This window comes from Pongo abelii, chromosome 20, assembly GCF_028885655.2.
Source record: "Pongo abelii isolate AG06213 chromosome 20, NHGRI_mPonAbe1-v2.0_pri, whole genome shotgun sequence".
NCBI lineage: Eukaryota > Metazoa > Chordata > Mammalia > Primates > Hominidae > Pongo > Pongo abelii.
This window is the reverse complement of record NC_072005.2, coordinates 22,940,348-22,956,575: the sequence shown is the minus strand read 5'-3', so window position 1 is coordinate 22,956,575 and position 16,228 is coordinate 22,940,348. Positions and strand designations below refer to the sequence as shown.

The 16,228-nt window shown below is 44.7% G+C and overlaps 1 protein-coding gene across 1 annotated transcript in view; it reads right to left on the bottom strand.

Annotated features, from left to right (window-relative positions):
- LOC100447284 (zinc finger protein 492) overlaps positions 1-6,133 on the bottom strand; it is a 38,053-nt gene extending 31,920 nt beyond the window's left edge. Inside the window, exon 1 of the mRNA XM_024237286.3 lies at positions 5,957-6,133. Within this exon, the coding sequence (XP_024093054.3) occupies positions 5,957-5,959 (3 nt within the window). The 5' untranslated portion in view covers positions 5,960-6,133. The remainder of the gene's footprint in view (positions 1-5,956) is intronic.
- Positions 6,134-16,228: the final 10,095 nt, after the last annotated feature.

The window sequence follows — 16,228 nt, the reverse complement described above, 5'->3', positions numbered from 1 at the left end:
AATGTGATTCATCACATAATAAGAACTAAAGACAGAAAGCACAAAAGTATGTCAATACATGCAGAAAAGGCTTTCAATAAAATTTAACATTTTTATGTTAAAAAGCCTCAACAAACTAGGGATGGAAGGTGCATACTTCAAAATAATGAGTTATCTATCACAAACCCACAGCCAACATACTGAATACACATAACCTGGAATCATTTTTCTTTGAAAACAGGCATGAGACAAGGATGCCTCCTCTCAACACTCCTATTCAACATAAAATTGGAAGTCCTGGCTAGAGCAATTAGGCAAGATAAAAAAAAAAAAGGCATACAAACAGGAAGAAAGGAAGTCAAACTTATTTCTGTTTACAGATGACGTAATGCTGTATCTGAAAAACCCTATAATCTCAGCAGAAAAGCTTTTCTTTTCTTTTTTTTTTTTTTGAGACCAAGTTTCGCTCTTGTTGCCAACTGGGGTGCGGTGGCGCGATCTTGGCTCACTGCAACCTCTGCCTCCCGGGTTCAAGCGATTCTCCTGCCTCAGCCTTCCTGAGTAGCTGGGATTAAAGGTATGTGCCACCACGGCCGGCTAATTTTGTTTTTTTAATAGAGACGGGGTTTCTCCATGTTGGTCAGGCTGGTCTCGAACTTGTGACCTCAGATGATCCTCCCGCCTTGGCCTCCCAAAGCGCTGGGATTACAGGCGTGAGCCACCACGCCAGGCCTAGCTAGGAAAGCTTTTCAAACTGACAAAAAACTTCAGTAAAATTTCAGAATACAAAACAAATGTACAAAAATTAGTAGCATCCCTGTAAATCAAAAACATGCATGCCAAAAGCCAAATCAAAAACAGAACCCCTTCACAATCACTACAAAGAGAATAAAATATCTAGGAATACAACTAACCAGGGAGGTGAAAGATCTTTATGACAACATTGTGAAAACACTGCTTAAAGAAGTCAGAGATGACACAAACAAATGGAAAACCATTTTGTGCTCATGGATAAAAAAGATCAATATTGGCCAGGCGCAGTGGCTCACGCCTGTAGTCCCAGCACTTTGGGAGGCTGAGGCAGGTGGATCACAAGGTCAGGAGTTGAAGACCAGCCTGGCCAACACGGTGAAACCCCATCTCTACTAAAAATACAAAAATTAGCCGGGTGTGGTGACAGGCATCTGTAATCCCAGCTACTCGGGAGGCTGAGGGAGAGAATTGCTTGAACCTGGGAAGCAGAGGTTGCAGTGAGCCGAAATCGCACCACTGCACTCTAGCTTGGGCAACAGAGCAAGACTCCATCTCAAACAAACAAACAAACAAACAAAAAGATCATTATTATTAAAATGGTCATACTGCCAAATAAATTACAGATTTAATACTATTTTTATCAAACTACCAAAAATATTTCTTAACAGAACTAAAAAACAAAACAAAAAAATTTTAAAATTTATATGGAACCAAAAAAGGGCCCAAATAGTCAAGGCAATCATAAGCGAAAAGAACAAAGCTGAAGTCATTACATTACCTGAATTCAAACTATACTACAGGGCTACAGTAAACAAAGCAACATGGTACTGGTACAAAAACAAACTCATAGACCAATACAACAGAATAGAGAGCCCATAATACAACACACCTACAACCATCTTGTCTTTGGCAAAGCTAACAAGAGGAATCTGGAAAGAAATCCCTATTTAATAAATGGTACTGGAATAACTAGCTAACACTATGTAGAAGATTCAAACTGGACCCTTTCATTACACCATATACAAAAATCAACTCAAGATAAATTACAGATTTAAATGTAAAACTTCAAATTATTTAAAAAAATACATGAGATAACTTAGGAACTACCATTCTAGAAATAGAAGCCGGCAAAAATTTTAAAATAAAGATGCCAAAAGCAATTGCAACAAAAGCAGTAATTGACAAATTGAAGCTAATTAAGCTAAAAAGCTTCTTCACAGCAAAGGAAACCATCAATACAGTAAACAAAAAACACACAGAATAAAAGAAAATATTTGCAAACTATGCTTTTGACAAAGGTCCAATACCCATAATTTATAAGAAACTTAAACAAATTACAGTAAAAAAAAAGACCTCACTAAAAAGTAGACAAAAAACATGAAAAGGGTGTTTTTTTCAAAGAAGACATACATGTGGTTAACAAGCATATAAAAAATGCTCATCACTCATCATTAGGGAAATTCAAAGAAAAACCACAATGAAATATCATCTCACCCAGTGAGAATGGCTAGTATTAGAAAGTCAAAAGATAACAGATGCTGGCAAGGTTACAGAGAAACGGGAATGCTTATACACCACCCGTGGGAGTGTAAATTAGTTCAACCACTATAAAAAGTAGTGTGACGATTTCTCACAGAACTAAAAACACAATTACCTTTTGACCCAGCAACCTCATAATCGGGCATATACCCGGTAAAATATAAATTATTCTATTATAAAGACATACGCATGTTCATTGCAGTCCATGTCATTCACAAAAGCAAAGACATGGAATCAACCTAAATGCTTATCAATTGTATACTGGATAAAGAAAATATGGTATGGCTGGGCATGGTGGCTCACACCTGTAATCTCAGCATTTTGGGAGGCTGAGGCAGGTAAATTGCCTGAGCTCAAAAGTTTGAGGCCACCCAGGGCAACATGTCAAGACCCTGTCTCTACAAAAAATACCAAAAAAATCAGCCAGGCCTGGTGGTGTGTGCCTGTAGTCCCAGCTACTTGGGGGGCTAAAGTAGAAGAGGATTGCTTGAGCCTGGGAGGTTGAGGCTGCAGTAAGCTGAGATCATGCCACTGCACTCCAGTCTGGACAACAGAGTGAAACCCTGTCTTCAAAAATAAAATAAAATAAAAGGTTTAGGCTGGGTGCAATGGCTCATGCCTGTAATCCCAGCACTTTGGGAGGCCAAGACAGGCAGATCACAAGGTCAGGAATTCGAGACCAGCCTGACCAACATGGTGAAACCCTATCTCTACTAAAAAAATAAAAATAAATAAATAAAAACACAAAAAATTACCCAGGCATGGTGGCAAGAGCCTGTAATCCCAGCTGCTAGGGAGGCTGAGGCAGGAGAATTGCTTGAACTCGGGAGGCAGAGACTGCAGTGAGTCAAAACGGCACCACTTCACTTCAGCCTGGGCAACAGAGCTAGACTCCGTCTCAAAAAAAAAGGTTTAATAAAAATAAAACATGGGATCCGGGTGCGGTGGCTCACACCTGTAATCCCAGCATTTTGGGAGGCTGAGGGGAGTAGATCACCTGAGGTCGGGAGTTCAAGACCAGCCTGACCAACATGGAGAAACACTGTCTCTACTAAAAGTACAAAATTAGCTGGGCGAGGTGGCGCATGCCTGTAATCCCAGCTACTCGGGAGAATCCCTTGAACCCGGGAGATGGAGGTTGCAGTGAGCCGAAATGGCACTATTGCACTTCAGCCTGGGCAACAAGAGCAAAACTCCGTCTCAAACAAACAAACAAAAAGGCCGGGCAAAACATTTAATCTTATATATTAAAAAAAACATAAACAGTACATTTAAGGCCAGGCATGGTGGCTCACACCTGTAATCCTAGCACTTTGGGAGGCCGAGGCTGGCAGATCATTTGAGGTCAGGAGTTCAAGACCAGCCTGGCCAACATGGTGAAACCCCGTCTCTACTAAAAATACAAAAATTAGCTGGGCATGGTGGCGTGCGCCTGTAATCCCAGCTACTTGGGAGGCTGAGGCAGGAGAATCACTTGAACCGGGAGGCAGAGGTTGCAGTGAGCCAAGATCGCACCATTGCACTCCAGCCTGTGCAATAAGAGCAAAACTCCATCTCAAAAAAAAAAAATAAAATAAAAATAAATAAATAAAATATGGCAGATAAATATGGAATACTGTGTGGCCGTTAAAACACACATACACACACACACACACACAGAAGATCATGTCCTTTGAAGCAACATAGATGAAGCTGGAGACCACTATTCTTAGAAAACTAACGTAGCAGCAGAAAACCAAATGCATGTTATTTCTAAGTAATAGCTGAGGCCGGGCGCAGTGGCTCACGCCTATAATCCCAACACTTTGGGCCGAGGCGGGCAGATCACCTGAGGTTGGGAGTTCAAGACCAGCCTGACCAACATGGAGAAACCCCATCTCTACTAAAAATACAAAATTAGCCGGAAGTGGTGGCACATGCCTGTAATTCCAGCTACTTCGGAGGCTGAGGCAGGAGAATCACTTGAACCTGGGAGGCTGAGGTTGCGGTGAGCCGAGATCGCGCCATTGCACTCCAGCCTGGGCAACAAGAGCGAAACTCCATCTCCAAAAAAAAAAATATTTAAGTAAGAGCTGAATAATAAGAACACGTAAACACAAAGAGGGAACAACAGACACTGAGGCCTAGTTGAGGTTGGAGAATGGGAGGACAAAGAGGATCAGAAAAAGTACCTGTTTGGTGCTATGCTTAGTACCTCAGTGACAAAATAATCTGCACACCAAACCCCCATGACACAATTTTAGCTGTATAACAAACCTGCATGTGTACCCCGAACCAAAAATAAAAGTTAAAAGAGATTCATCTTTTCCCCAGGGTATCCACTTGAGAGGCTACACTCCATACCTCAGGTTGTCCTACGAAAGAAAATGACTTAGGAGCTGATATTCACTAGATACTCTAGCAGACATAGCCATAGCGGTTATCTTGGTTTATTCAGAGACAGTACTGAAACCCAGGACCAAGAATAAACGACAGGGTTGCTAAGCACAAATCACCCCATAACGTTTGCAAAAGAAAAACATCTTGACACGAAAACATTCTCATAAGATCTTTGTGCCTAGGGAAGACAAAAGAAAAAGAGACACAGAGATTTTTTACGATTCACTATCGGGATACTCCTTGCTTTCTTCTCATGGGAAATATTTACAAACAGAAAACATATCTTTTTAAATATGCCATCTAATGCTTTGTCAAAAAATGATTAATTAAAATACAGTATGAAAAATGTACACTAAAGGACAAATAATAAATAATGTAAATTAGGGAAAGGAAGTTGGCATTTGAGATTTTCAGAAGGAACTGAAAATTCAGTATTTTACTGCAAGCCAGAGTTAAGCTGGAGAAATGGGGTGTGGGGGGTTGACTTGAGACCCTGCTTGGGACCCATGTGAAAAACGCAAAGGAAAATCAGTCCCATGTGGCGGCAAATAGACTGAGGTGGCTCTAATCCTTGGATTCCTAACTTTAAAAAATCAAACTCAAATGCATTTTTTTTTTAGAAATTACTACATTGGGGGAAACAAAATTCAGGCTTAACCAACGATAAACTGCCAAGTAAGCTCTGATTACACAACCAGGAAATTTGTTGGCTCAAGGTGAAAATTAAGAAACTACGTAAATGTACCTAACCGATTACTGAATTTGGGTATTTTCATCTGCATCTTTCCTTCAAGATCCTCCCATGGACCGACCACAAACTACAACCCATAGCTGCGTGCTCTACAACTTTTGAACCACTCCTTGCTTAAATTTTTAAGTATTTTCGCGATAACGCCCATAAATTTTTAATAGGAGAAAAGAAGAACCAGGCACCCCATAAACCAAAACAAAGCTCTTCCCATTCGTGAACCCGCACCCCGAGTCAGGATTCTCCCCTGACGACCCTCCCGTGGTCCCTGCACAATCTGGGAGAGACGCGGCGCTGCGGGTGCAGAGCTGCCCAGAAAGGGCTCCAGGCCAGGGCACCGTCACTGCGCAGGGAAGAGACAGGACGCCCGGGGGCCCGGCTGCCAGCGCAGCCGCCAATCTGATGGCTGAAGGGGACTGAAGCCGGGCTGGACAAGGAGAACTCGGGGCGCAGATTGTGGAGCCGACTGCGGGGAGGCCTGAGTCCGCCACAGCCTCTTGCCACCGGTTCCAATCAGCCCCTTCCCCTCTCTCGGGATGTCGGACCCGGCACTCTCACCATTTCTAGGCTTCCAGGGGGTCCTAGCGTCTTAGCTGTGGATCTCCCAATACCTGCAGGTCACAGGGCCACAGAGGATGGGCCTCTAAGAGCAGAACAGCGAAGACTAGACCAGGTACTCCGACTGCAGCGACAGACAAAGACCCCGCCACATCCCGGAAGCCGCCCTTTCCGCTCCAGCTGCTTGCCTGATTGGACGGTTCCCAGGCCAGCGTCGCTGAATGGATAACGTTTAAGACTCCCCGCCCTCAAGCGCTGAGTGACAGAAGATGTAACCAAACGCTGGGCTGAATGAGGACAGAGTGACAGCCGGAGGTGCAGCCTTTTCAGGCAGGGCTTTCTGCCTGAGCTGAGCCAAGCCCGCCGCAGAAGGTGTTTGCCTTTAACGTTGTGTATAAGGTCTCATATATTTGTAAATAATATACTGTATGGCTGCTCACACATGAAAATAATAGAATAACAATTATTTTTAAATTTAGGCTTTTTTTGTGTGTGAGACGGAGTCTCACTCTGTCGCCCAGGCTGGAGCGCAGTGGCGCCATCTCAGCTCACTGCGACCTCCGCCCCGTGGGTTCAAGCGATTCTCCTGCTTCAGCCTCCCGAGTAGCTGGGATTACAGGCGCCTGCCACCGCGCCCGGCTAATTTTTTTGTACTTTTAGTAGAAGCGGGGTTTCGCCATCTTGCCCAGGCTGGTCTTGAACTCCTGACCTCAGGTGATATCCGTCTTAGCCTCCTAAAGTGCTGGGATTACAGGCGTGAGCCACCGACCCCAGCCTAAATTTCGGCTTTTATAACCTTCCTGACTTCTGGTCCTTTGAGCAGGCAGCGTGAGATTTGTTTTTTGTTTTGTTTTGTTTTGTTTTTTGTTGAGAGTCTTGGTCTGTCGCCCAGGCTGGAGTGCAATGGCGCGATCTCGGCTCTCTGCAACCTCTGCCTCCCGGGTTCCAGCGATTCTCCTGCCTCAGCCTCCGGAATAGCTGGGATTACAGGCACGCGCCACCACGCCCGGCTAATTTTTTTGTATTTTTAGTAGAGACGGGGTTTCACCATGTTGTCCAGGCTGGTCTCGAACTCCTGACCTCAGGTGATCCGCCCGCTTCGGCCTCGCAAAGTGTTGGGATTACAGGCGTGACCCACCACGCCCGACTAACCTGAGATTTTTAAAAGGACACAATCCTTCTAAATAAAATGTGAGCCACATGTGAATTTTAAATTTCCTATGAGCCAAATTTTAAAAACAAGAAACACACCTGGCACTGTGGCTCACGCCTGTAATCCCAGCACTTTGGGAGGCCGAAGCGGGCGGATCACCTGAGGTTAGGTGTTCGAGATCAGCCAGGCCAACATGGTGAAACTCCGTCTCTACTAAAAATTCAAAAATTAGTTGGGCGTGGTGGCGGGCACCTGTAAGCCCAGCTACTCGGAAGTCTGAGGCAGAAGAATCCTTTGAACCTGGGAGGCAGAGGTTGCAGCAAGCTGAGGTGGCGCCACTGCACTCCAGCCTGCACGACAGAGTGAGACTCTCTCAATAAAATAAAAATATTTTGGCCAGGCGTGGTGGCTCACACCTGTAAGCCTAGCACTTTTGGTGGCTGAGGTGGGCGGATAAGGAGGTCAGGAGATCGAGACCATCCTGGCCAACATGGTGAAACTCCATCTCTACTAAAAATACAAATATTAGCTGGGCGTGTTGGCGTGTGCCTGTAATCCCAGCTACTAGGGAGGCTGAGGCAGGAGAATTGCTTGAACCAGAGAGTTGGAGGTTGCAGTGAGCTGAGATCACGCCACTGCACTCCAGCCTGGGCGACAGAGTGAGACTCCCTCTCGGAAAAAAAATAAAATAAAAATAAAAATACTTTTTGATACGTGTGGGCTATTTATGATTTTTTGTTTTGTTTTGTTTTTTGAGACGGAGCATCGCTCTTATTGCCCAGGCTGGAGTGCAATGGTGCGATCTTGGCTCACTGCAACCTCCGCCTCCCAGGCTCAAGCAGTTCTCCTGTCTCAGCCTCCCAAGTAGCTAGGATTACAGGTGCCTGCCACCACGTCCGGCTAATTTTTGTATTTTTAGTAGAGACGGGATTTCATCATGTTGACCATGGCTGTTCTAGAACTCCTGACCTCAGATGATCCACCCGCCTCAGCCTCCCAAAGTGCTGGGATTACAGGCATGAGCTACCACACCCGGCCTATTTATGATTTTCAACACTGACTAAAACTACTATGCCTGCACCAACCTCTTACCTTGAAATTAAGTGACTATAGACAGATCTGCTAAGAAGACCTTTCCCTTTCTCTTTCCCTTTCCCTTTCCTCCCACTCTCTTTCTTTCTTTTATTTTCTCTTTCTTTCTTTCCTTCCTTCCTTCCTTTCTTTCTTTTTCTATCTTTCTTTCCTTCCTTCCTTCCTTCCTTCTTTCTTTCTTTCTTTTTCACAGAGTCTCGCTCTGTCACTCAGGCTGGAGTACAGTGGTGCCATATCGACTCACTGCAACCTCTGCCTCCTGGGTTCCAGCGATTCTCCAGCCTTAGCCTTGGCCTCCCGCGTAGCTGGGATTACAGGCTTTTGCCACCGCATCCGGCTAATTTTTGTATTTTTAGTAGAGATGGGGTTTCACCATGTTGGCCAGGCTGGTGTGGAACTCCTGACCTCAGGTGATCCACCTGCCTCGGCCTCCCAAAGTGCTGGGATTACAGGCCTGAGCCACAGCACCCAGCCAGAAGACATTTCATTCTGCTGCAATTTAGCAAAATATTTGAGTACATCTTGAAGTTGTCTTTTGATTTTTTTTTTTTAAGACATGGTCTCACTTTGTCTCCCACGCTGAAATGCAGTGGTGTAATCTCGGCTCACTGCAACCTCAGCCTCCTGGCCTCAAGCGATTCTGGTGTCTCAGCCTCTCCAGTAGCTGAGAATACAGGCGTGCGCCACCATGCCTGGCCGATTTTTCAATTTTTAGTAGAGACAGGGTTTTACCATGTTTGCCAGGCTGGTCTCAAACTCCTAACCTCAGGTGATCCACTCACCTCGGCCTCCCAAAGTGCTGAGATTATAGGTGTGAGCCACCCTGCCTGGCCTGCATTTTGATTTTTAAAATGGCAGAGCTGCTGTTGAAGATTTCAAAGTCAGAAGCAGCCATGGGGCAAATCTCCAGAAGCACACCTGGAAATCACACACAGTGAATGCATCCCTCACCCTGAACCAATTGTTTTCACCCAAGTCTGCATGTAAAAATCACTTCGGAGGTCTTTTAAAATCCCCCAAACACAAGCTGCCACCCACCAATTAAATCAGAATTCCTGGAATGGAACCTGGGCAATAGTGTAAATATCTCTAGGTGATGACAGAGCACAGCCAAGCTCAAATGCCAGTGCTGTAAACCAGTACTTTTAGGTGACTAGTTGCAAATTTTTTCTCAAACGAATGAAAAAATGTTTGCCGCTAAGTCATGGCTTTTCCATCTTACCAGTATTACCAAATTATTGTTCTATGTACAACCAACTTTGCTATTGGTTTTGTTTCTGAACCAACCCAGTTGTATATATACTGAGTGCACACAAGGCCGTGACATTGGGCAATGTAGGTGCCCTGACATTGGTGATCATTACTGTGAGGGAAAAATTTTCTAGAATAAAGGTTGCATTCCCCTAAAATTAAAAACATGCCATGTACCGAATTGGGGCTAAAATAAAAAGACATATGGTCTCATTCAAGAGTTAGGGCTTGGCCGGGCACGGTGCCTAACGCCTGTAATCCCAGCACTTTGGGAGGCCAAGGCAGGAGGATCATGAGATCAGGAGATTGAGACCATCCTGGCTAACACGGTGAACCCCCGTCTCTACTAAAAATACAAAAAAAGTTAGCCGGGCATGGTGGCACACGCCTGTAGTCCCAGCTTCTCGGGAGGCTGAGGCAGGAGAATCACCTGAACCCGGGAGGCGGAAGCTGCAGTGAGCCAAGATCGTGCCACTGCACTCCAGCCTGGGCGACAGAGCAGAGCGAGACTCTGTCTCAAACAAACAAACAAAAAGGGCTTTAATACTCTTTTTGGAATATTAGAAGCTGTATAATTATGCCCTGAGTGTGTGTGTTCCACCATAAAACAAACAAACAAAAACACAGTTGCCATTATTCTGAGATACTAAGTTAGCATTTTGTTCAAATATGTACTATGGGCCAGGCGTGGTGGCTCATGCCTGTAATCCCAGCACTTTGGGAGGCCGAGGCCGGCGGATCACCTGAAGTCGGGAGTTCAAGACCAGCCTGACTAACATGGAGAAACCCTGTCTCCGCTAAAAATACAAAATTAGCCAGGCGTTGTGGTGCATGCCTGTAATCCGAGGTACTTGGGAGGCTGAGGCAGGAGAATCGCTTCAACATGGGAGACAGAGGTTGCAGTGAGCTGAAATCACGCCATTGTACTCCAGCCTGGGCAACAAGAGCAAAACTCTGTCTCAAAAAAAAAAAAAAAACAACCCAAAAAACAAACAACAACAAAAAAAGTACTATATAATTTTTTATTGATATATAACATTTACACAGAAATGTATGTACAAAGCATTCATTTATGTAAAGCTGAATGCATTGTTAAAAAGAAATACACTTCTGTAATCAGAAAATGAAACTAGGTTGGGTGCTGTGGCTCATGTCTGTAATCCTAGCACTTTGGGAGGCCAATGTGGGTGGATTGCTTGAGCTCAGGAGTTGGAGATCAGCCTGGGAAACATGGTGAGATTCTCCCTCCAAAAAAAAAAAAAAAAAAAGAACCAGGCATGGTGGTGCAAACCTGTGGTCCCAGCCTCTGCAGAGGCTGAGGTGGGACAATTACTTGAGTCCTGGGGTGGGTGGAGGTTGCAGTAAGCCGAGATTGTACCCCTGGACTCTAGCCTGGCTGACAGAGCAAGAACCTATCTCAAAATAAATAAAATAAAACTAACCTCATTCATGCCCCAACAATCACTTTCTTTTTTCTTCTCCGACAATAACCATAATCTTAAGAGTTAACATTGTGGATCAATTTTGTGTTTTTATTTAAGTGTTTTATTATATAAAAATTTAAATATATGCAAAACAACAACAACAACAACAACAAAAATTCAGTAGACCTGCCACGAAGCCTCAAGAACTACTAATCATGTCCCATTCTTGTTTCACCTGTAGTTCTCTACTTCAGTCATTTCTGGTCAACACATTGTCCATCCTCCATTATTTTTTTCACTTTTGTTTGTTGTGAGGTCAAATATACAAAAATTTAAAGGCACAAATCCTAAAATTTTTTGACATGTAAATATACTCATATATAGTCTTCGTATTTTTTAAGAATAGATAGAATTTTTTTTATTCTATTGATGGAATCTAGAATAGAATGATAGAATATTATTATTATTCTCAAATAATTTCCTCATGCTTTTTTTCCCAGATGATTTTATTGTCAATGAAGGCTATTTGTAGGTGTTTTTTTTTTGTAAACCATTGGTTCATTTTGCCTGACATCATTCAATATGTATTATTTTATTTCAAGCTTGTCTCAGCAGGTTTATGAGATTCATCCAGGGTGTGTGCTTCAGTAGTTTGTTTCTTTCTGTGGCTAAGTAGTCTTCTCTTGCATGAATGAGTTACAGTTCGTTTATTCATCTTCCAAGATACGGACATTTGCATTGTTTTCTGCTTTAAGCTATTATGACTAAAAGTTCTATAAACATCCTTGTACAAATACTTTTTGAAATTTAATTTAATTCATTTATCAACATTTAAGTGACACCTCTTTACATTATTTAGTGGTTTCTTCAGGGATTACCATATACATCTTTAACATATTACAATCTACTTAAAGTTAATACTTTACTATTTTAATAAAGGTAAAATGTGAAGAACTTGCTGTTGGAGAGTTTTAATTACTTTTTAAATTCTTTATGTTATTCATAAATTTTACATCTGTACATTATATATCTCACAGTACTGTTATAATTTTTTTAAAGTCATTAAAAATTAAGATAAAATGGTATTTATAAATATTTGGAGGCAGATCCTTTGAGTCTGCATAAATACATTGTTTCTCCTTTAAATTTTACCCAAAATGGCCGGGCGTGGTGGCTCACACCTGTAATCCTAGCACTTTGGGAGGCCAAGGCAGGTGGATCACTTGAGGTCAGGCGTTCAAGACCAGCCTGGCCAACAGGAGGACAGGCTGAGACAGAAGAATTGCTTGAAGATCACGCCACTGCACTCCAGCCTGGGCGACAGAGTGAGACTCTGTCTCAAAAAAATAATAATAATTTTAAAAAGAAAAAAATAGGAGAAAAGAGACTTCTTTAAAAAATTCCAAGTACTAATCAATGTAAATAGATAACGCAAAATAGAAAATCACCACTAGGACATGACAGTAATAATTGCTGTAGACAAGCTGTATTGAAAAATGCAAAAATTTGGAGTAAAATTTGTCTATTTTTTGAGCAAGTGCATCAGTTTAAACTTCACAGAATAAGAAACATATATGTTCCTAACCTTTTGTTTTCTTCTTCTTTTTAGACAGAGTCTCTTTCTGTTGCCCAGGCTGGAGTGCAGTGGCGCATCTCGGTTCAGGGCAACCTCTGCCTCTTAGGTCCAAGTGATTCTCATATCTCAGCCTCCTGAATAGCTGGGATTAAAGGCATGTGCCACCATGCTCAGCTAATATTTGTATTTTTAGTCGAGATGGGTTTTATCATGTTGCCCATGCTGGTCACAAACTTCTGACCTCAAGTGATCCATCTGCCTCGGCCTTCCAAAGTGCTGAGATTACAGGCATGAGCCACCGCACCCAATTCTATAAAATATATATATTCCTAAGTAACAAATGTAGGTTAATAGAGAACTCATAAACACAAAATAACTAATTCTACATCTTCCAGAAAGCTCAACATAATTCTTTCATTTCTGATCTACTATTATTCAAATAGACTTTGTTCAAATTTTATAGGAGATCTTAATACAGTATTATGTTTGTTTAGTATGTGAGATTCATGATAAGCTCACCAAAGAGTTCTTTACTCAGTGTGTGAATTCATAGAGCATAAAGTTGCAGAGGGAGAAGCAAATATTTTTGAAAGGATTACGAGAGACAGTAGTCACAGGAGTCATTCCCACTGTTATTGACTGACACATATATTGTTACTTTAAGAGAAACTGCTTTGGTTGGGCGCGGTGGCTCGCGCCTGTAATCCCAGCATTTTGGGAGGCCGAGGTGGGTAGATCACCTGAGGTCAGGAGTTCAAGGCCAGCCTGGTCAACATGGTGAAACCCCATCTATACTGAAAATATAAAAATTAGCCGGGCGTAGTAGCGTGTGCCTGTAGTCCCAGCTACTCAGGAGGCTGAGGCAGGAGAATCGCTTGAACCTGGGAGGCAGAGGTTGCAGTGAGCCAAGATCACCCCATTGCACACAAGCCTGGCTACAGATCGAGACTCTATCTCGGAAACACACACACACACACACACACACACACACACACACACAACTGCATCTAAGTTTAGACTATGGTTCATAGAAGATGGTATGAACCAGCAGCAAGTTTATATCCAGAACTGCTCACGGCAGATGATTTTGTCTTCTGGCTGTGCCATAAATTTATCTTTTGCAGGCTACTCTAAAACTTCTATAATGGTGGTAGATTTCAGTGAAGTGGAGCACCCCACAGCCTGCCTACCACTTGCACCCAGCTGGCAGCAGCACCCACCTTGAGCATGGTGAGGAGGGCATGACATTGGTGCCCACGTTGCTGCTGTTCACCCCCACATGCTAAGTCCCTGCACACCTCACAGTGGAGCTTCACCTCACTGTCAGCACCACAGTCTGGTTGACCAGCAGCCGTGTATGCAGAATGGCCAGTGAGGAGAGCACTCTGCAGGGACACATGAGGGCTGGCCGGCTTCCTCACTGCCTGACCCTGCCTGCAGCCCTCACCCAGAATGTCCATCATGTCCATCTGCAGGATGCTGATGAACTTATTCTCCACCACGCTCTCCATAACCAGGCTCCACGGCTGATGTCGCAACTGTGGGTGGATGCTCAGATGAGAGGACTGGATCACAGATCCTGCCCTGCAGAGCCCCCTACCTTAGACCCCACCACCGCTTGCTCACAAGTCCAAGGGTCACACCCTTGCCACCAGGCCAACCTTGATGCCCTGATATGACGCTTTTTATGAAACCTCTTGTGGTTTTTCATCCAGGAAATGGAGGAAGTAGGATGGCTGGTGCCTGGACAGTTGAAGTGAATGCGTTGGGTGGTTGGCTTGGCCAGCAGCTTCTTATCTACTGGGTCTGAGTCCAGTCAGGGGCCTGGCATGTGAAGGCCGTAAGAGAAGTGGGAGACGGAGGCCTATCTGGGTCAACCCCATTTCAAAGGCTCCTTCTGTTTACCTGCAAGCCTCAGTTTCTTCTCCTGTATAGGGAGAGTGCTGGCCTTTTGAGGTCTCTTTCCTGGGCTGGAAAAGTCTCCCAGGAGCATCAACACCATGTCCCCCACATCCTGGTTATTGTCAGAGCTGGGCTGCTGGGCTGTGTGTCTCCTCCCCTCTGTCTGCTTCCTCCAAGCTGCTGCTGCTGCTGAGAAGTCCAGCGTGCTTCGACCTGGCCTGGGGGACTTCAGGGACTGAGGGAATCTTCCAGGGAAGTTCTCACCCTCTCAAGGAGGCACAACAGGGCAAGCCCAGCAGGGAGGACCCAGTGGGCATCCCAGCTGGTTGAAGGATCCAGAACGGGCCTTGGGATCAGTTTACCAGAAGGGAGAAATCAGATGCCCACAGTGCCAAGAGCCTAGAAGGCAGTAGGGTGGTGTCCATTTATGAGATTCTGAAACCTTTTGCGCCTGTGCGGTGTTCTAGGACCTGGTGGGCACCTAAGAGTGAAGTTTTGCAGGCCTGACCTCCTCTTCTTCCTGGTGTTTAGCACTGCTGCCACCCATCCCTCACAGCCCAACTAATTTTTCCTCTTCCTGAAGGCTGCGATGGGAGCTGCATTCCTCCCAATGGGGATTCATGGGGTGGCTGGGCCAGCATCTCTCAGAAGGGCCCAAGACCTGAGCCCAAGACGGGGGGAGGTAGCCCCCTCCTCATGGTGACCTCACTGCCATCTGCCTGCAGAGATACCCGAATCTCTCAGAGGAGGACCCTGACACACACATGAGAGTATGGACAGAAGCTGGAAAGAGGCGCCTCCCAGAGCTCTTCACTGCCCTCCAAGAGTGGATAATGGTGACCCTTGGGGAGATGCAGAGAGCCCAGCAGGCTGTGGAGGGACCACAATGACTCAATGCTGCCCACTACCAGATGGTACTTAGAGAGGGGAGAGAAAGAAATCAACTAGACAGATAGCTAGGGTGAGAGTCCTTGGGAGAATTCCTTTCTAACAAAAAGCATCTTCTCTTATAAGGAAAAGCAATCCCAGAGGTCATTTCTGTTTTAGCAAAGAGACCTTGAAAGATCAGGCTGGAAACACAGATAATGGAGGCAAGTTCTAACACAGAAAGGAACCTGCTATGTGATCAGCAAGTTTCACTGACGTACGGAGGACCCCAGTGAGCAAATTTCTCTCTCTTTTTGAAAATATTCAGACGAGGCTTGCACAAGGGGAGTGCCTGCGACAGCACTGATAAAGAAGAGCTACTCTGAATCAGGCACGTTTACCTTGGAGGGTTCTGCCACCCACTTTTTACACACACACGGTAGGAAGAGATAAGCAACAAGGAGTAACTCACGCTAAGGAGCCTGCAGGCAAACTAGAAAGGTTGGAGTGGGGCCGGGCGCAGTGGCTCATGCCTGTAATCCCAGCACTTTGGGAGGCCAAGGCGGTTGGATCACGAGGTCAAGAAATCCAGACCACCCTGGCCAACATGGTGAAAACCCGTCTCTACTAAAAATACAAAAATTAGCTGGGCATGGTGGTGCACGCCTATAGTCCCAGCTACTCGGGAGCACTCCTGTAGTCCCAGCTACTCAGGAGCATGCCTGTAGTCCCAGCTACTTCGGAGGCTAAGGCAGGAGAATCTCTTGAACCTGGGAGGCAGAGGTTGCAGTAAGCTGAGATCACACCACTGCACTCCAGCTTGGCGACAGAGCAAGACTCCGTCTCAAAACAAAAAAAAAGGTTGGAGTGTGGGAGTGGGGACTGTCAGAAGTTTTGCACCTTATGCAAAGGACACAATGACACACCTAGTCCTGACTGGTTTTTTGCACCTTATGTAAATGAAGCACCTCTCCTGACCAGCTTGTTTATAAAATCCCTTGGGCTTT